Here is a 21,879-nt window from a genome sequence, read left to right on the forward strand (position 1 = left end):
CATCGTTTGCCCCCGGCCGGGAGCACGCGCCGGCAGGCCTGATCCCCCCGCCGCGAACCGTGAGGGAAGCTGTGCTCCTCCTCCCTTACGGCTGCGGTGGCTCCGCGGGATTAAGAGGAGCGAAAAGTAAGAAAACCTTATTTTTATCTGATGGTTTTGATGACACTACTGAGTTCACGCAGGGGCCAGTGAAGTATTTTTAAGTGGTGACATTCCTCAGAGCAGATTTCTAGCTCCAAAGGTCCCCCAGTAATGCCGTGTTCCCTCTGCCCCCTAAAAAGGGGTACGCGCCTTCATGCTTCATATTTTTAAAGGCCACCGCCAATTAGCTTTTTTAACTGTCGTGTCAATACTCAATGAAGGGCAACGTTCTTCCGCCTTCAGATACTTCATGAAAGAATGCTGCCCTGGTACAGGAGTCGGTTCTGGAGACCGGGATTATAATACATGAGAAAAATATATTTTGGGCAGCCTAAGTATGTAGATATCTGTTCGCCCCTGGTTAATGAGGCACACAAAGTTAGCAAACACACGAGTGTGTGCTACCATAATACCCTTTTCATCGGCATCAATGTTTATCTCAAGTTTCATTGGTTCCAGATATACACAGTCTTTCAGTTTTAGCGCTGGTTTCAGGTTTACAAACGGCTATGTTAAAGTCACAAAACTGTATGGTGTCACTATAGTAAGACACTGACCTTTAACTGCTGTTTGTATTTAATATTTGCTATAATATTTGATTTCATTTGTGATTGCTATTCCCTGCGTTACTTTAAAAATAGCTAGATTTGCATTTGCTTTTGCTAGCGTCTATTTAAATCCTCACTCATGTTACTATTAATATCTAGCTTTACACACCAGCATCACACAAGTCCAAATGTGCCACTGTCCCTATGAAGAATCCTTCATTTTCCTTTGGTCATTAAAAGGCTGCGGATCAGTTACTGACAGAAGCCCATTTGCTTGCTTGCTTTTTCAAAAAAGCAAAAAGGCGTCTAACAAACTCACATAATATTCAGATGTGCTTTTTCTTAGAATGAAGAAACTGCTTAAGCACTTTGATCTATAAATCTGTTTTTCTGGTATTGCACTTTCCAAAGCGGCAGTATCGCTAACCCAGACCCCTGCATCCTCAAACACTGGTACAGGGTAATGCAATGTTTTCTGAAGTTTGCCAAGTGCCAAGTGGTGACAATGCAAAATGAAGACCTGAGCAGCTGCAAATATTGAGAAAGAGCTGTCTAACTGAATTCCATTATTTTGACAGAGCCATAACGTGACTTTTCAAGATGCTCGTTCAAATGGTGAGTTCCCCCCAGCAACAGAACAAACTAAACACCCCATAGTTTAAAACTGCGTATCGAAGCATTTTGTACAAACAGCACTGTGGGTCAAGAGGCAGAGCATGGAGAGAGGAAAAAAGACACTCCGTGGAAACTCCGGTGTGGACACAGACATCGCTCTCTGTGGGCCAGGTCTGATTACAGTGCTCTTGAGGTGAGGCTTAGGATGTGAGTGATGTGCACAACCCACCTTTAGCCAGTGGCTTGGCTGTGCATCTCTCTCCCCCTGCCCCCGTAGCAGAAATGGGGGGGGGGGTGTCTTATTCACCGAAACAGCAGGAGCTGGGGCATGCAGGCATCAGCTGGAGGGCAAAGATGGACTTGGGTACTTCGATGCACATAGCTGAAAGTTTGAATTGAAAACCAAGATCTTCACACTGTTGCTTGTGAAGAGAAGACAAAGACATTTCGTTGACCTCAGAAGATGTGAGGAAATCTCATTAGTTTTATTAGGCTGTATAAAGATATGAGACTTACAGTTTGGACTCTGGAAAATGTGCAGCAACGGTAATACTTTGACCCCAGCACATGTGCCAGCATGGCGTGAAGTGTACATTAGGGGCCGATCCTGCAACCTCTGCGTGTAATGGACTTTGGTGGGCGCAACACTTCTTTCATTGGTGTAATCTGACCTCAAGGAAATCACTGCTGATTTACTCTGGGCATAACTGAGGTAAGCTCAGAGGCCTCCTGTTTTTAAGACTTTGAAGAATACACCAAGTATGCATTACAGGTATGTATATAGGTGTACATATGTATATGCACGTGGAAATATATGTACACTATTTCTCTACATCATGGCTACATCCTTAGTTCTATAATTGGCACTACTACACTGGTGCCCAAAAGAGATACACTGATTTAACTCAGCAGGGGATCTGGCCTCTCATATTCTAGTGTCTAAGAGAGGCCTTTTTTTAAATAACTTTATTTCAAGGAAGAAATACATTTCCTGTGTCCCAAGAGCATAGGAAGAGGACAATTGCTCTTCTCCAGATTTCAGACCAACACCAACTCCTCCCTGTGAGTGAAGTGTGAACATTGCATTTCCAAAGCAAGATCCGTACCTCTGGTCTCCCTCTAGCCAGAGTTGGTTTTGCACACAGATGGTGTCCTTATTTTCTTCAAAAAAGCGCAGAAAGCCTGGCAAGGTCCTTGTTTACCAAATGCAGCAAAAGGATCAGCTGGAGTCCTCTGCCTCAGTCCCTTGAATTCGGGAGCATGTCACAGCCTGTGCTGGGGAGGCAGCATAAATAACAACAAACTGGGGAGAAGCAGTAGCAGTTCCCAGGGTTTCCTACTAATCTCCTCTCTCCCACGTGCACACACACGCACACACAACACATGAAGAGCTCCGGGGGGACTTTTACAAGGTGCAGAGAGATGAGCGTGAGTGAGGGGCATTGGCTTGGACCTGTTGTTTCCCACTGCTGTGCCATGTTTGACAGCCACGGTGCTCAGCTTCTCTTTCACCACAAGGCAACAAAGGAGGCATTTGTACCACCCAAGGTGAAGGCTGTTTTCACCTTACAATCCCTTACTAATGCAGGGGAGCTGGTGGCAGAAATGGCCTGTTGGGAGCAGCTAACACAGCCTGGGGCAGCATTGGTTCGGTCGGGGTGTTTGTAGCTCGCAGTCTTGTTAAAGCAACCTCTGGAAGTGGAGCAAAAGAGCGTGGTGATGGCTCATGGGTGTGCCTCCTCTACAAGCAGGACCAGATCCTCCCTCCCTGCAGAGCCAGGGAGGCTTCGTATGCCGGGGGGAGAGGGTGCCCCCTCACAGGCTGTGACACCCAGGGGGTGCCAAGGAACGTGGGGGGTGACCTACTGCCCCACTGTCACCTGAGGGACAAGGAGGTCCTTTAGTGAGCCCTGTGGCCTAGAGGCTTAGTGCGAGATGGCCTGGGAATTACTCTCAGAGGAAACGGGGAAGCGTGTGGTTTAGTCAGTCTGGGGCTTATCAGGGCAGGTTGTGAAGTGAGCATGAGAAAAGGGGAAAATAAGGGTGAAAAGCAGGGCTTGGTTTGCCCTGCTCCCAGACCTAGCCAAGCAGGTACTCTTCACCGAGGTGGGACAGAATGGCTGGTTTCCCTCATCTTTTCAGTCTCTAACCTCTGCCACTGCAACGCTATGATACATGGGCTGGGGCTGCTCAGAGAAAGAGAATTTATTTGGTATGATACAATATAGCAGGAACTGACAGTGCATCTGAGTCTCCATAACAAAGTAGCATCACTTTTTGGGATGGTACTGATAAATCCCATGTACTTCTGCTTCCAGGAAGACCATTAAAAAGCATCTGCCTCTGGGGTTGCCCACAGAGTTGATACAAGACAATGGAGACAGTGGTCAGGATCTGGCCCCTGGCAGCAACAGACCCGAATGCCCTTTCATTCAGACGGAGTAGGAGTGGCAGGAACTCCTGGTTCTGCCAGGGCTGGAGGTGGGCTCCCCTGCTCAGAAATGTGGCTGTGTGGGCTCAGTATTCAAAAATGAAAGCTGAGGCGATCGATAAAATGGGGTAGAAACCACCAGTTACTTTAGTTCTTAATAATTAACTGGAAGTCCTTCAATGAACTTAGTACCTGAGTGCGGAATTTGGAATCTGACCTTTACTACATCTAGATAAACAGTGTAGCCGACCCGGCCGCTCTCTCTGCAAGCACCCCTCCACTGTCAGCAGCTCACTTCCTGGAGGCTCTCATACTTCATGCTGCAGTCGGCAGCGCGGGGGAGTCCAGCATGATTCTTCTTACCGTGCTGTTCCTTTGCATCATTTCCACCTACTCAGCCTCTGTTAAAGGTAGGTCTGTACTGGGCTTGGTTCAGCTTTTGGCTCAGCAAAGGCATAACCAGTGTGTATATGCAGATCTGTTTTGCATCAAAAACGATCATCTTTACTCGTCCGTCCTTGAGTAATGCAAAATGCATTAGTAATTACAAAGGCTGAAGTGCTTGTAGCATTCATGTCAGCAGAGGGGATGGAGGAGACAATGTTTTCAGGTGCACAGGGCCAGCAGTGTGAGCCAGGAGACTGGGGATCTTGACCTTGCTTAGTCAGGACATGCTGTGGGGGCACCGACTTGAAAGGGACTATTCACATGCTCAAAAGTTAAACACACAGAAGTGCTCTGGTGGAGCAGAGCCAGGAAGTGCTCAGGGCTCTCCAGGTTTCAGCTTCTGAGCAGTTGACTCAGCTACCACTGAAGTCAGTAACAAGCATCCCATTAATTTCACGGGGAGCTTGCTCTGCAATAAGTCATGAAAACCTGGATGTCTGCACAAGCCCTGGGAACAGGGCTTTACTCAGGTGTCCTGACAAAAGTCAAGGGTATGAAATCTGGAGACTGCCTACTTCAGCAGTACCAGTGTATGAAGCAAGGAAAGGTGTCTTTAATAGTGGCCCTTCATGTACAACCTGACATTAAATTTACAGGAGTATCAACCTTAAAACATGAGCTGACACCTTGTTTTTAGTTTAATGAGGATGTCCTCATCATGATGAGAAGGGGGAGGGCACACCATCCTAGGTTAAACTGTTAAAAAGGCTGTAGAGGTGCTCTCATGGGTGCCTCCTCCTGCTCCCTGCAGGGGATCCAGAACACTGTATCTGTGTAAGCACAGAGCAGCAACCTTCCTCCCTACCTCCGTACCCCCTTACGACAGGAGTTATAAAGCAGAGAAATTTGCAGGCAGTTCCTCTACCTTTGGGTGTATTTCATGAGACTGCCAAGTCTCTTTATGGCTAGATTCCGACGTGCCACATTTCTGGTGTCTGCTCTGCCCAGCTTCTCCTTAGTATCTTGATGTGTGGTAATATTTGCTTGTAAATTTACATCCCCAGGGTACTGAGCAAGCATTTTCTCATTAGTTAGTCCTCCCTTCAGCTCTGCCAGGTCTCATCTCTCTCTTGTACAGAGAGATTGAGAGCTAAATTGCTGGCCCAAAGGCCACTTAGTGCCTCAGTGACAGAGCTGGGATTAGGATGAGTGTTTTACATTTCCACTAGGCCATGCCGCCTTTTGGAAATATTGAAGGAATATTCTGAAAAGTCAGCTAGATGAGCACATGTGAAAGTTTCCTAATGCAGTTCCACTTGAAAAATGTTTTCAAAGAAGTGGATGGGTTGTGCTTTTTAAAGCTATCCAGTATCAGAAACAGTGGCAAATATAATTTATGAAGGTAGAGCCAGCAAGTAGTTAGAGATGCACATGCTGTGCATGCCATATGTATTAATAAAAGGCACAGGACTTGACAGCTGTCTCTACTCATGCAGTGTAACCTTCTGTATTATACAGTATCATGATTTAATTATAGACTTGGCATGCTACCCTTAATGACAGACACTTAACATTACTAGTCAAACTATGTGTTATGCACTCCACCTTGAAAGCAGGCACTTCTGACCCCAAGAGAGCATGGCCGATTGCAGTCTTTATGTCCATCTCTCCTCCCTTCTCAGTAAGTGGGACATTTGCTATCAGCTGAAATGGCAATGGCTATACGGGCAGCAAGGATCCCAGTGCTGTGCTGAATACAAAGGAAAGAGCGTCTAAAGGCAGGGGAAGGGTTTAAGAAAGGTTTCTAACAGAAAGGCGTAGGAATATTCCTTTTTAAATAGTACCGGTGTTTTCTTCATGAAAGATGGCATGAAAATTTAGTTATGCTCTTTTGAATATTGTTTCTGGGTAGTGACACCGTGTCTCTGTCCCTCGGCCACCAATATCCCCCTTGCCTCTCAAACTGACCACGCTATCCAATTGTCTCTCTTGGCTTCCCCATTTCCACTGGGGTGAGTACTAACTCTTGGGACTGCCTTCAGTACTGCCTCATCCCTGCTGCTTCTCTTATGATCCACTGCTGGCTCACCCTTTTCCGTCAGTGACACCAGTCTTGCAACTAAAGGCGTCTTCTGCCCTGGCTCCTGCAGTGTTTTCCACATATGAAATGGTGACAGCTTTCAGAACCTAATATTTTTCTAGCTCCCAGAAATACTTTGCAATTATTCATCTCTTCCACGACACTTACAAGAAGCTGCTGTGTCATTTGCTCATCTGTTTCCTTCAGGAAGGAACAACTCTTTTGTATGTGGGGACAAGCAAATGCTAAAAGTGAGGAAGAGGGAAGAAACTCTTGCAAAAGGAAAAAAAGATCTATGGGTTGAGCTGTGGGAAAAGGAAGAGGATAGGTGAAAGGTGCTTTTAACTGAAAAGAGAGAGGGAGCAAAACCACAAACATCCACCTTAACTAATAAGACACATGTCTCTCAGCACCCAGATAATTTTTCTTGGACGTGCTTTCCCCCCACCTTTTATCTTTAGAAGGGACTGTGTCACCTTCTGTGTTTAGAAAGCACCTAGTGGGTGGCATTCATAATATCTCAGCCGATACTAAATCATTAGCACTGCTGTTTCGGCTGCAAATGAAGGACATTTCAAACCAGGAAGCAACCAGCTCCGAGGTACTGCAAGGAACCAGGGGTGTCCCTGAAAGGTGCAGCCATCTCTGGGCAGGCACTGAGCACCCTCTGCTCTCAAGGGCAATGTAGCTTCCAAGCTGATAGGAGTAAGGGGAGTTGGGGAACTGGCTAGGAAATTCACAGTAAGCCTGAAGGAAGGGCTGTACGCCTCTTGGCGACTTTGTTTTGAAGCAGACACGCAAGACATGCAAAATGAGAAGAGCCCCATTATGCCAACATAAATGCCTCCCTGCAAAAAAATCAGTAGTCACAGCTTTGAGCTCTCACATGCAAACAGGCTGCTCCTCCTGGGATTACCAAACTTGCTGTGCCACATCTCCAGCTGGCGTAAAGCATAAGTCAGTTTAATTCTGTGTAGGTTTGCCAATTTACGCAACTTGCAGACCAAACTTGGTGGGGTCGCTGTTTTCCTCAGGGAAGGGTTCTTCGAAGCTGACCTTAACCTACTGCTATGACATCTGAGTAAACAGGGGAAGAAAGTGAGCAAAACCTTAAAAAAAGGGTCTTTTGGACTCTTTGAGCACTGCAGAATATATTCATACAGCCGTGTTGGAACTACACTGTGCACCTACCTAACTGGGATTTAAAATCTGAGAGTGAAATAAGAAAATACTTTGGTTTTCCTTTTTATCAATGCAGTGATTTGAAATTTAGTTAGCAGAGTCATATAAAACACTGACGGACATGACATAAATCAAGATAGCCTGTTGATTCTCTGCAAGGGACTTTGAACACACTGATTACATTACAGCATGCTTAAGAGTTTGTCTGAGATGTTTTGATAAATTTTTCTTCTTTTTTTTTTTCCCCCTGCACTTGTCATAAGACTGTGATGCATCTCCCTGAGGACAGCACTTTGCTTTTCTTAGATTAACTCTGTTGTGAAGTTTTTGTTTCTGCTCTGCACCTCCTGAACTCCATAGAGAATTTCCCAATGGATTCAGTGGTGCAGCATTCGGGTCTGAGAGGCTAGTGCCGTGCTGCTTACAGATAGCACCTAAGGTCACTGTATGTGTATTTACTTCGCAGATGTAACAGCACTTTGTGTACAGCCAGCTTCTCCTCCCTTCCCTTCCCTCTACAAACGGACTTAATCAGTTTTTCTTCTGTGGAAGAGACCTTTGTAGCCATACACACCAGAGGAGGGAAGCCCTTGGAAGCAGTGAAAAGGGATATTGTGTATACCCTTCTTGACAAAATATTTAAAGGGTATTCAAGAAGAAATTGATTTTCCTTAGCCACAGATTTTAGGGGCATTAATTCCTGTGCCTGAGGCTGGGTAGAGAGTTGTGACACTGGTGCCACACATTCCCCACAGGGCTGTGCCTGAGAGAAGAGAAAGAGAAGATAGGAAAGGATGTGGTAGTAAGTAGTTTTATAAGGGAAAAATAAAAGTAATTTGTATACTACAGATATAATTCATACTAACAGGAGTGCAGCTGAATCCCTAGGGAACAGTCTACCTGAGTTGTTGTTAATGCAGATGGAAATGGCACCATAAATGCAATTCTTGCATTTATGCTAGAATTTGACTTTTATATCCCTTAAAATACATCAATTAACAGCTGAGACACAGCTACGGGGACAATTATTTAGTTTAAAGAACAAGGGCTTCATTATTTAATCTAAAAAATATTTTCCTAATGTCTTCATTACATTCATGTCACCCCTGGGCAAGGCTCTCAATGGAAAGATTCCCAATAAATGCGCAAGAGATGCAGAGAACAATTTCTGTTGGCTCCAACAAATTGCATCAGTGCATTTCAAATTGCTAAGCACACAAACTGCATGGTTAATTACAGTATTTTGAGTTGCAAATAATTTTGGATTAATTTCTAATGCTAACATATCCAGAGTAAAGAATTTGACTCTCTTTTATTGATTTAAGTGTAGAGCTAGAACAAAAGATTTTGTGGGCATTCTTATCTTAAATATATGAGATCAGTGTCAACTTACTCACAAACCCCCCCCATATGCTCCAGTGGGACAGCCTCTGTAATCACGGGTAGCAGGATCAGTCCCATAAATCTTTTGTTGACAATTAAATTTTTAATTTTTCTAAAGGTGTTTTTTTAGAGAAAACGACAGATTATGTGAGTTAGTCAATTCTAAAACACTGTCTGTTTTTGCTTTCCAAACAGGGCACACTACTGGACCAAGCTTAAATAATGACAAGCTATATAAATTTGCTTACTCAGCTGAAGTGTATGTTGATCGGGTGAAAGCATCGCTGCAGAAAAGTGCAGGCTACCGGATTTCTTCTGGTGTGGATGTCAATCTCTTATGGAGAAATCCTGACAACGATGATGACCAGTTGATCAAAATTACGGTAATTAATGCCATCAGACAATTTAAAACATGCCCAATCTTTTCTGCATTTATCTAACTGCTAATCTAATCTTGAAGAACTCGTTTTCAGAAGATGAGCTAAATCTTTTCTTCTTCTCTAGTCTCATCAACTAAAACCAGCTTCTTCGATAAGCTGATTCCTATAGAATAAGACTTCATGAGAATATATCTAACATCATAAGCCAGAACTTCAGAATATCTCCTATATTTTGAAATTGCTTCATACAGCTTCTATAGCTTCAAACAACTGGTGTGCAAGCACCTATCTGAGGGGCAATAGGTTGTCTGAAGTCCTCAGTTCTAGCTGGAAATCATGACATTTGCTAAATACAAACTGGGTTTGGTACTTAGCTTTACGGTGAGTTTTTTTGCCCCTTATTTCCCCAGTGGTGAGTGCTGGTTTCTTTTGAAAACATAGACATAGTAATCATGGAAGATTAATGATCAGAACCAAAAATGAAGAAATAAAAAAGACGTATTAGGTGATTTAGTCTATCCAACCTACCCCAAGCCAATGCTAGACTGCTCTCTACATGAATTTTCTCTGCTTTTACTTTGCTAGATAAGAGATGTTCAAGTTGAAAATGTGAATGAACGTCCAGCAGCTAAAAACATCTTCAAAGGAAAAAGCACAGAGAAGATCATCGGGAAAGAATATCTGGAAGCTTTACAGAGGCCCATAGTTCTTGAGCTAGTCCGTGGAAAAGTAAGACCCTGTCTTTTAAAATTCAGCCCCTGAGGAAACCCGAGACAAATCTTTTCTTACAGGCTTGGAGAGTTTACCAATTCACTATCCTCTCAGTCTTCTTAATATGCCATCATGTCCTATATTTCTGTATGAAATGCGACAGTTTAGAACAGACTGTAATTTACCTGTACAAGGGGCCCTTCCAGCCCAAGCCTCTTGTGCATTGAGAACACCATACAGTATGGAACTAAACAGCAGGTTGGCCACAAATATACTGATACACATGTAGATGTATGCAGAATTGCTGTGTAAGATTTGTGCTGTTGACTTCAGTGAGGCCAGGATTTTATCCAAGGTCTGAAGGCAGAAAAGGAGATACAGTTTGTCATGATGGATGTTATACCGAGTCTGTGAGGAACAGCGTTAATCAGTTTAAACCCTTAGCAAATACTTTAGCATGACTGCTTTTCCCACCTCTCTGGCTTGCTTATTTACTTCAGTGTCACCTGCAGTTTCAGTGGTCTCAAGTTAATGAGCTTGATACTGAAACAGCCTTTCATGTTGTTCCTCTACTGGGAACTGTCTCCAAAAGTCAGAAGAGAAGGGACAGTGAGCAGGTGTGGCTTGGTGTGTGCCTGGGTTTTGTAGCTTGCCCTGAGACAGCAACGAAGCACTGTCCCACTGCCCGAGCACCCATGTCCAATTGTAGCTCTCAGGGTCCCAGTCTTGCTCAGGAAAGGAATCAAGCAAATCCATCTCCCCCTCTTTTTCCCTGAGGAGCTGCTCACTTGTCCCCTTGCACCCAGCCTACTGCTCTGGCCAGGGAGTGGCAAGGCTTGAGCCATGGCTGCTCCTGCCTCCTCTCCACACTTCCTCACCCTCTCGTTGCTTGTGGCTGGGAGCATTAGGCCAAGAGCCTCGCTCTCCCCTCCACAGCCTGAGCAAGTGGGCAGGTGGGACATGGGCAGAGGGGCAGTGAGAAAGGAGGAAGGTTGAAGGTCACAGTCCCTTTTCTCTTCTGCAGAGGGGAGTGCAGGCTGTGACACCCTATCCCGGCAGGATCTTTACCTCCTGCTGTAAATAGGCACTGAGCACATACCGTGGCCGCCAGCTCAGCCTACTGAATTGCAGCTGCTATCAGGCCTGCTCAGTAACTTTCAGACTCAGCTTTGTCATCAGTTTTACACAACATAAAAAGAAACAGAACAGTACTGGCTCCCAACTGTACACGAGGACAGAGGTATCAGAAGAACACAGTCAAAATACATCCGCTCCCGGTACATTAAGCAGTTCACATGCTAAGATTGAGATGTAGTATTAAAAACTTGGGCTTTTTCTCAGGTAATAGGGTCTGTACACTCCTTTTATGATTTCTCTGTGGTGTGATACTTTCATCCCTGGCAGAGTGATTTCACTTTCCAGGGTTGCCCCGAGATAACACGCTGATTGTACTTACAATTCCTGAAAAAAAGTGCACTTTTAAAGCACCTTGAATGCAAAGCAGAGGTGCAAAGTCTTGTTACCAGAGGAAAGGCTCAAGGACAACAGTTGACCCATGAAGTGCAAAGGTTGTGATGTGTTTGACACGTCATTTAAGTAATTCTAACTGTGTTTTACCTATGATTCATTCCGGGTTTTTGTAATCTGTGATTAAAGTGCAACAGATATTATGTGCATGTGGGAAGGGATTATCTGAGGATTATGCAGAAAAATGAGTGACTTGTAAAATTATGTAGTTTCCCATTTTCCTTCTAAATTCTCTCTAATTAACAGGCAGGAAAGATGCTCACTGCACTGAAACAGTATTAGGTACAGCTAAAGCCTGAAACAGGTTTGTAGTGTTATTGGCAGGCCCTGCAGACTCTGGAGTTTGCTCAAATAAGGACAACAGGTCCAAATTCAGTTTCCCAATCAGGAAAAAATAAAGGGAGTTTTTCTAGAGGGGATCCTCACTATTCCTTTCTCACTTAACTAGATTTGTTATATACTCGGTTTTTATTCCTACAGGTCAAAAACTTCTACTCACATCAAAATGAACCTGGTTTTACTCAAAACATTAAGAGAGGTCTGGCTAGCCTTTTCCAGCTACAGCTGCACTCTGGTGCTACCCGTGAGGTATGGTGCTCTACTGGCAAGCTAATCATCAGAGAAACAGGCAGAGCCTGGTCTGCCCTGAAAGGTAGACCTGTGGCTCCCACTGACTTCAGAAGGAATGAAGTGTGACAGAAATCAGCCCTTTGATCGCATTTGAGGTTGGGAACGTAAAGACAGCCTTCTGAATGTTTGGTGACACCAGCCAAGTTGCTGCAATTAACATAAAGAATTGGTGAAATCCATTTGATTTAAAATGCTCTTACCAATTTAGCAGAATTTGGTAATATACCAACTTAAACCAGGTCACTATAAAAGAGATTATACTGATGTTTAAAGTCGGTTGATTCCTAAGCTCAATTCAATGGATTAGGCCATTTTAAATCAAACAGAATATCCACACAAAGTTAGCAATGGTTTAGCTGCATCCATTTAACCTGCGTTACACTGTTAAATTTTTACATCTGTCCACATGAGCAAAGCTGGAATTTAACTCAAATTCATAAGTATAGTGTCAACTGCCAGGTGTTTCCTAACTTTTTTTGTTTAAACAAACATTGTTACTTTCCTTCATAGCCATCTAATGAAAAGTACCCCGGCTATCCAAAGCAAGTAGTTAGAAACGCTGATACCTCCAAAACTGGTAAATAAACCCAAACAGTGCAGCATCTCATGTAAAAATTCCAACAGTGGAGAAAATGGTTCATCTTTGGAAGGTGTTCCAGGGTTCCAAAGATAAATTCAAGCAATTGTCCTAATCTAACTCTTTTTTTCAAGGTGGACATATCTGGCAAATGCAATACTACTTATCATGTGCGGCAAGATCAAGTGACTAAAATAAAAGCCCTGGACTCCTGTGAAATAGAAAAACAAGGATTTACCAGCCACAACCAGGTATGATTTCTTTAACAAAATAAAATCTGTTCTGCCTATTTAAAAATGTATCCTTAATAGCTGTTATTCATTTTCTCAACAGTCCTTTCTTGCATTACAGAAAGCAAATTCTACATGTAAATTTTGTAGTATTACTAGTAGAAATTTCATACGTAGTACCCACGGGAAGAACAGGAAATAGATTCTCCTCTTGTGCAAACCACCTTGGCTCAGCTGACATTAAGTGCAGCACACCAATTCTCATAATTTTTTAATCTCATCCATAATATATTTTAGTCTCTATGCAGATTTACAGCACTTTTGTCCTGGCTGTACTGAATTTTTAATCAGTGTGAGGCTTCTTTTTCTTCAGAGGAAAACACTATATACAGTCACAGTCATAGTGACAATTGTAACCTTTTTCTCAGCTGCTAAGTCACAGCATTTAGTGTACACAATAAACGCTGGGCAAGATGCTGACTCCTGAATGGAGCCCTGTCAGGCTTGCCTGGAAGGTCAAAGGCTTCCCTAATCCACAGGTGTAATGTGGGAGATGTGCTGCAGAGGTAACTGGAGCCCTCAGTGGTCCTTCACTACTAGTAAATGCCTTTCTAACTGGTTACTGCTGAGTGCAGGCTGGACACGTGCTGAAGGCACTGGGATTCTCCACATCAGGAACTGACCTTTCTCAGCTCAGAGAAGTACAAAGGTAGCACACGCTCTGTTAATAAACCACGTTAACACTATGACTGAGTTCCTGATTTTCACACTTGCCACAAAGACTTCATCTTGTTTTCAAACAGATCAAGCAAGGTGGCTGGCTTTGCTTCCCAAATGTGAACATGACAATCTTATTTACAAAACATTTCCCTGGAAAAGCTTCTCATCTTATTTAAAGCGTATTTTTAACTAAATGTAGTACCGGGCATTTTCTCAGTTACAGCCTGCTCATAACTTCGTCCCATCGTCCCCCCTCTTTTTTTTTCTGGTATGTATTGAATTTGAAACACATGGTGCAGAAATGAGTGACTTCTTGTTGCAGAAGGAATTCTTGAGAACCTGGAAGATCCTGGTTTGTAGGCTTAGCTTGAGATGTTCTTCAACCCACACGCACCTTCCTCATTTGACTCTAGTTCATTATGAGTTTTGCCCCGATGTGGAACTGTGAGCTCTTTTCCTATTCTGTTGTTTATTGATCAGCCCTTTTTCTGGTTTATTTTTTAATTATTTTCAGATTTTAGATGTCAGTACAAAAGCCACATCTGCCACAATTTATGCGCTGGAAGACGGTTTCATTAAATCCATTAAGGCAGAAGAAAATTATGTTTTGCTTCTGAATTCCCGACGAAAAACAGGTGCCAAAATAGTTTCAAAGTAAGTTGGGCAATTTGACTGTCATTGATAGTAGCAGGACTAGTGGTTCACTAGTTATATAGTGAATAATATAAACAGGTTATATGTGTATGTCTTATAGCATCAAGATCTAAGGCTCTAAAATCTCAAGGTAAGGATTTAGGTCTCTTTTGTATCTGTATGGCACCTAGTCCAACTTTGATTAAGGTGTCTACCATACTGCAAATAATAAATAATGGCATTCATAAGAAATTAAATGGAAACAGCTGGAATTGGCCAAAACATTTTAAGCAACACATTACTTCTGTAGGTGTTCCGTTTCTGTGTCCTCTCATTTCTTGAGAAATACTTCAAATGGATCTCCATTTCTAGCATGTGAAAGTTCAGAAGTATAGAAAACAAAATCTGCTGCATAGAAAGGAAACAACAGTGAAACCTAGATCTGTGTTAGGCTCCAGACTCCAAAATACTGAAAGTTCGGAGATACCGCACAAGCTAAATGATTCAGGCATCTCCTTAGTATTACGATATTTAAAAAATGTACATTCAAAATCTCACTTTCCGGATCTTCTTGTGAACAAAAATATGAAACATTTCAGAACATATATGGTTACTGAAGGCTGTTTACCAGGTGCTATAAATTCATACTTTAGAAAGTCTATTATTTAGGTATTTTATGCCACATAAAATTTATGCCATTACTCTAGCAGTAATTCTGCTGGTATCAGATACTTCTGTTACCTTAAAAAAGCCATAGACTTGCCATGTTCTGAACATTTTAAAAAGAGACTTCGATAAGTCTGTGTTCTATATTTTTGGTCTGTGGAGGGTTTTTTTGTTTCCTTTTGCCATGATTTCTGCATTTCTGCTCTAATGGTTGAGCGCTAACGGTGTCTTCACTGTATGGATGCACAGGCAGAGACTGGAACTGAAGTCAGTACAAGCTGGCCCTGGACTGATTGCTGGGAAGCAAGTTGCCAGTGTTATCAAGACTTTGGACTCCAGTTACGTTGCCGTGCCACTAGTAGCAGAGCCAGTCAAATCCGAATGCAAAAAGTGTCCGTCAGTAAGTAAACACAGGCTCGTTGGACGTCCGGTTGGTTAGCTAGGCAGAACAAGTGTGAAAGAAGTTTCTGTCCAAGCAGCCCACTAGGAGAGGTCTAACGTAGCAATATAAAATACACCCCGGAGTGGGGAGCATGGTAGTGATGCGATGGTGCTCCACCACACAAGGGTGTTTTGAGATCTACCTCTAAAAGTACCAACATTTTTGCTCTCTTTCAAAGATTGAATGCAGTATTCCTCAAGACCACTAGAAAATACAACACCCTTTTGTTTTATCTCATCATTGCCAACCTTGAGTTGGCAGGAGCTTATTTCCTCTGGGTAATGGAGTGGGAAATGACTTTTAAGATGGTTGGCCAGTGTTTATAAACAATTCTGTCATAGAGGAGCTGAACTACTCCTAGAAATTAAAGGTAGTTAGCCATTCCTTAGGCAGGCTAAACATCTGTTGGTAATATATCTAGCCTCTTCTTACTGCCCGACCCTGAAGGAAGTCTATTATTTAAAAGACTTTGTAGGTATTTTATAAGTATAAAATGGGGCTTTAGCATTCTTGGCAAGTCCAATACTGTTCTCATTTTTTCCCTGGAAAAAAAAATTATCTTGGTTTTTTTATATTTAAGACATCTAAAGACTACTAAGAGCTTGGTACCGTAAATGCATCATCTTTTGTTTTACTGATGCTATTCATCATAAACTAATATAAATTGCTACAGTGATTGTTAGCAAATGGTTTCAATGCTATTACCATTGTGGAAGGAATTTAGCAGTGAATGGGAACATTAATTTAAAGATTATTATTCTCTGTCAGTTTTTGATAAGCAAGATAAGGCTTCTATTCAGCACACATAATTTTAATCCTACAGAGATACTCCTTATGAGCACAAATACCTTACTATATTGGAACTTGTGCTAGTTATTTGGAAGTAGCATTGCACTGTAATAATTTATCTTGTCTAATGCTTGTTGAGCCACAGAGAAGATAAAAAAATACGTTGGGGGAAATGAAATAGTAATGATGCTGCATGCGTGCTGGAGCAGTTCTGAGCAGGGAACATCAAGGGATCTTAAAGAGAGCAGGGACAGGTGCTTTTTCCCTGACTCTGCCCATCGGCGTTTGTGCTGACCAATTTGTCACTTGGAACCCAGTTTGTCATAATAGTTATAGAGATAATTTCCAGACCAAGATAACAAACATAGGGTATAATTCCAGAGCACTGCCTGGGGTCTGAGCTATGTCATTATAAACCTAATGGCACGATGAGAATGAAGTCCTGCTTTCTCACTGTATTTTACAGTAACTGCTATGAAAAGATGGGGTCTATAAACAGAACACTGTATCCAAAGCAGCAACATAACATTTGGTACTTATATATCATAGTATACATTAATGCCATGCTGACATGGTATGCCCTACAGTTTTAGGTTTTCAAAACCCTTTTTAAATTATAACAGGTCTTATCTCTATCTTTATGAATTTGGTAAAATAACCATTACTATCCCCACTTCACAGATGGCAGCATTAGCTTCTGTGAGGTTATGGCCAACATTTACATTTAAATTTAGGCCTAGATTTTGGTGTTTAGACATCATAATGCCTGCTCTTTTCAGAAGAGCTCATGATTCTTACATTTTTTTTATGTTCATGGTTCCTACAGGAACAGATGCTTGCCTCTTCTGAAATTGAGGTGGGTTTGTTCTGTCTTGTGCAGCCAACCTTGTAGGTTGGTAAAGCACCTGTCAGGCACTGATATTCAAAACCAGCTCCTGCTCAGTTTAGGGCCTCTTGGTTTGGCTTGAATTTTCATAGAGTGCCCACGAGAGCTCTGGTCTGATCTCTCTGTCAGAGAGGCAGAAATTTGTGTCGGAGCTCAGCTGAGTTGCCATGTGGAAGTGCATGCATCTGTGCTTGAATCCTTGGGCTATTCAATCCAAACTGCCTGACATTCACATCAGGAGAACAAGGCCCCTTGCAAAAGTCAACTGTGACTGCTGTTTTTTAAAGTCATGGGTCACTGCAGGAGACGGCAGCTGCCTCTTGTAGCAGTTGAATGGTTAGAGCACCCCCCAAAGAGGAAGACTTGGTCTCCACTCTTGCTTGAGATGGCTCCAGCTCGTATCTCCCACCTTGCTTGTCTCTAGGGTATGGGCTAAGCTGACTAAGAGCAGCCCACACAGCTGGACTCTGCACAGGAGAAAATACAGGATTAATGAGGTTAGAGATTTTTTGCCGGGCTATGGTGCAACTTCAACAGGGGGAATAGAAAGTGCCCCATATGTTTATCCAATTTCAGTTTATAATAGCCACACTGACCTTGGTGCTAAGCACTAATCACCCGTTGAGGTTAACAGACCCATCTGTGCCTCAGAACATGAGCTCCTCCCAGCTGGTCATTAATCCCCAGGAAATATCCTATGTCTCAATCATTGTTGCCTAATTATTGTTTGTTACAGTTGATGGAAGTTGCACTCTGTACTGCTGGATGACACTTCTATTTGCCGGCAGGTTCAAGTGTTATTGCCTAATACAAAACCCATGAAGAGGGGAAGTATTTTAGTAAAGGTCAAACGGGAGCTAGTGTTATTTCTCACTCAGGAAAACTGCAGTAAACACTGCTGCGAAGAACAGCTGAGTTTTCACCAAGGAATGTTCTCGATAATTTGAGATAACAGAGGCAAAGGCAAGTGAGAGAGGAAAGGTCAAAATACCTGCACCAGTTTCTTATGGGAGTGTATCTGGAAGGACAGATATAGGTGCTTTGGTACCATGTTGGCTCATTGAGGTCACAAATGTGGTGTGTGGAATAAATACAGCAACAACATATGAAGAAGCTGATACCTGTTCTAATATCATCTTGCCTATCAGTTTGTACAGTAACCACAAATCCCTCCCCGTCTCATGAAGGTTTATGAATAAAAAATGGGAATTACTTATGGGATATTTACTCCTGTTCCACATAAACCACTTACAAAATTACCATCTTCTAAGAAAATATTATTAACTTGTGAACTAGGGATTGTGCATCTTCCACTAAAAAAAAAAATACTTAGGAGAAAATGAGAACAGAAGGCAAGCACTGCATTCACCAGAAAGCGCAGTAAATTTCCAAGAGAGAGAATTCACCTTATTCCAGTTACAGTCTAAATAATGATGTTTTGTTCCAAAATAGAATGCATTTAAGGCAATGTACATTATTAGGAAAACACTAAAGTGCTGGAAGAGAGACAGCTATAGAGAGGTTTCAAAGACATTTGTGCTGGGATATCATAAATTAAATAATACTTAACTAAAGAATCAGCAATCTATTGGATTTCAGCTAATAGGAGCAATAACTGGCCCACATATCTGCATTTAGTAAGTCTGATTTTGAGAACTGAAACCACGATCTGCGAGATCTGACATAATGGTGAATTATTTTACAGCTTTCTGAACACTGGCAGAGCATCAGAGAACATATGTACCCTGAAAAACTTTCCAAAGCTGAAGCAGCAAGAAGCTTTTTGTCCTTCATTCAGAATATTAGAAAAGCTACGAAAGAGGAGATACTGCAGATTATTAGAAGTGAAAATAAAGAACTTCTGTAAGTCATCATGAACAAGCTTTCAAAAGGTTTAAGTTACTTAAAACCGCAGAAGGGCAAATTGCATGCAAACAGATTCAGTTCTACTGGTGATGTCCAAGCAAGGCAAAACCAGTATTCGGTACTATCTACAGGAAAAGGATTTTTTTTTTAAAGCTGTGTTTGTTTTTGTAGTATAATATATTTGCAGCACACTGTTCAGCCACCAAGATTGTATCTACAATGCAAGGCAAACGTGCTTTGTAGCTTACCCAAAGGTTTTCATCCCAACTGCTTGTTTTGAAACACTCTACAACTTGTTCTTGACTTGCCCATTTTCCTTCAAATGGAAATACAGCAAAGAAGGGGATGGTTCATCCCTGGATATTGTCCTAATATTAGAGTTTGGGTACGAACAGCATGTGCACCTAGACTTGGCAGTTGGAAAGCATTTCTGAGTCCCACCATACAGTCAGGATCTTTCAAACAAATTATAGCAGTTGTTAACAATAGAGATAAACCTGAGAGTAACTCAGGTAGCATAGCCTGTTCTCTAGTTGCCATTGTGTATGTAGAAATAAAACACTTTTTTCCATTTACAACCTTGTCCTGTAAACTTTAAGGCACTCTGGATAGTTCTGTTTTTTTAATACTTTTTTGATCCTATATTTGCATAAATTCAAATATTAGTATCCATGGATATGAATAATTTCTGGAGTTCATCTACCATTTTGAGGCGGAATAATTCAGAGAGACAGTTTTTCCCAACAAGAGTAAAAAATTCTGTCTCTTACCTGCAATGAAGAGATCTTTCAGCACATTAGCTTCTTTCTTTCTATATGCAGCAAAGTCTTTTCAGTATTTTCTAGCTCATTACAATGATATGTTCATTTCCACTTCTTTGTAGTCCGCAGGTAGTGGATGCCGTAACCTCTGCTCAGACCCCAGCGTCACTGGAGGCTGTACTGGAGTTTCTTGACTTTAAGGATGCAAGCACTTCTACCCTGCAGGAGCGATTCCTGTATGCCTGTGGATTTGCTTCTCACCCCAGTGAAATACTCCTGAAATCTTTAACTGTAAGTCAACGGACAAAACAAATACAACGTAGTTAATATTCTTGAGCCTTATCCCTGTCAAAGGGGAAGGGAAGAAGAAACAACAGTTGCTGTTTCCAATTTTCCTTTCTTTACCCCTTCAAGGGTTTCCTTTAAGTGTGCCAGTAGCATATAGCCTGGAAACAACAAAAATTCATAGGTCCAGACTGAAAGTCTATTTACTTTGTAAAATGTTATCAATATCTACTACTTGGAAAACAAACATAATTCTGAATGTTAGCAAAACAATTTGAAGGTTGTTTGATTGTTGCCTTATCAAAGTCCTGTAATCATTTAATACTCTTTTTTTTTTTTTAAACATAGCTTCAAAATGAATCTACTATTTGAGACACTGAATGTAACTCAAGGGGAAAATGGCAGTCAGTTATTTTATGTAATGATAGAGCAGTGCTCTGCTTAGCCTGAGCCCAGGCCATTGTGGTCATCACTGCCCTTGCATTGCACTAACGTTCACAAGAAATGCGGGAGGGTATTCAGCCCACTACAGACTGTGGTTCATCGTATTTAGACAGAGAGACTAACAGCATTGCTTTTGCATAACAGGCTAAGTTCAAGGGTGATATCGCGAATGAAGAAATCAGAGAAACTCTTGTCACTGTCATGGGAGCGCTCATCAGAAAGCTGTGTGACAGAGAAGGCTGCAAGCTTCCAGTGAGTATCTACTCTTCACTGCTGGCCAAATTCTGGTCTGCAACACACGTGAGTGATCCCTGCTGATGTTACTGGGAGAGCATGAGAGACACGGGAAGCATATTCCCCTCTGTTTTAAAATAAGCCCATAAACGCCTATGTTTGATAGAGAGAGGACTTTTTTTTTTTTTTTAAATAATGACATCTATTTTGTCAGCTTTAGGCTTTAATCTGGTCTCTTCCCATTTCTGTGGATTTCTCCCAGTTTGCCCTTGTCTGACAGAACTTTTTCTCACTGCCCAGTCTGTCAGCAGAAGCAGTACTTTTGCTCACTTGTCCAAAAGTTTTACATGTCCTCAAAGAAACACTGGCAAACTCACGATCTATTTAATATCTGCAATCACCTTAGGTTATTTCAGCTCTGTGAAGAAAATTAATTGGTTCAAGTACTCAACTCTGCCCCAAACATGCATAGAACAACCCAGGAGGAAGGCTATCACCTTGACCATGGACTGAGTAGATGCTGGTGATAGAGGGTGAGGATGATCAGACAAGGCACTGCAGCCTGCTGTATCTGTGGTGTTTGGGATTGCAGCATGCTGCTAAAAAGACACAGAACACCTGAATGGCCTTTAGGAATCCCTTTTTCCTTCCCCTGTTAATTGCCAAGCACTCTTATAACATTATGTTATGAAGCACTAAGGAACACTTCCCTTGTCTTTTTTTGTTGGGACATGTTGGCCCCACAAGTAAGACCCGTGAAGTCCCTGAAACAGGGCAGGAGCAGCTAGCAAATGATAAATCCATGGACCAGGTGTCACTGTAGCTATAGCCACTTTGGTTATGCTTGAAGGAAGCCATCGACATACAGTTTACAAATGACACCTTTGCTAACCCTGTGCAATGATGCTTTGAAACAAAAATGTGCTAGAACAACCCTGCCCCTCCTACTTCTACGAGGGGAAAAGGTAGGTGTATGATCACCATTTAAACATGCTGTTGATTTTCTTTAGGCTGTTGTGGAAGCCAAAAGGCTGATTCTAAGTAGACTCGAGAAGGCTAAGAAAGATGACAATGTGAGGATGTACCTGCTGGCACTGAAGAACGCACTCCTTCCCGAAGCAATTCCACTGCTTCTGAAGTACGCCGAGTCAGAAGAAGGGCACATCAGCAATGTTGCTGCCACTGCCTTACAGAGATATGATCCTTCTTTTCTCACCAAAGAGGTAAGAAAATATACTGCCCAAGAAAAGAAGTGCAAGAGACTGTATTAAACATAAAGTATAAATGAACAGAGTTCATGTGTCAGTCCCAGCCAGAAAACTCTATACATT

The 21,879-nt window shown here is 42.2% G+C and overlaps 1 protein-coding gene across 1 annotated transcript in view; it reads left to right on the forward strand.

The window, feature by feature from the left end:
* Positions 1–4,016: 4,016 nt before the first annotated feature.
* Positions 4,017–21,879, forward strand: part of MTTP (microsomal triglyceride transfer protein) — a 27,557-nt gene continuing 9,694 nt past the window's right edge. Inside the window, exons 1-11 of the mRNA XM_009327033.1 lie at positions 4,017–4,145; positions 8,963–9,150; positions 9,733–9,876; positions 11,866–11,973; positions 12,727–12,843; positions 14,057–14,196; positions 15,091–15,241; positions 18,664–18,821; positions 19,708–19,876; positions 20,459–20,566; positions 21,559–21,771. Of these exons, the coding sequence (XP_009325308.1) occupies positions 4,085–4,145; positions 8,963–9,150; positions 9,733–9,876; positions 11,866–11,973; positions 12,727–12,843; positions 14,057–14,196; positions 15,091–15,241; positions 18,664–18,821; positions 19,708–19,876; positions 20,459–20,566; positions 21,559–21,771 (1,557 nt within the window). The 5' untranslated portion in view covers positions 4,017–4,084. The remainder of the gene's footprint in view (positions 4,146–8,962; positions 9,151–9,732; positions 9,877–11,865; positions 11,974–12,726; positions 12,844–14,056; positions 14,197–15,090; positions 15,242–18,663; positions 18,822–19,707; positions 19,877–20,458; positions 20,567–21,558; positions 21,772–21,879) is intronic.

Source organism: Pygoscelis adeliae, unplaced genomic scaffold, assembly GCF_000699105.1.
Source record: "Pygoscelis adeliae isolate BGI_AS28 unplaced genomic scaffold, ASM69910v1 Scaffold87, whole genome shotgun sequence".
In the NCBI taxonomy this organism is placed as follows: Eukaryota; Metazoa; Chordata; class Aves; order Sphenisciformes; family Spheniscidae; genus Pygoscelis; species Pygoscelis adeliae.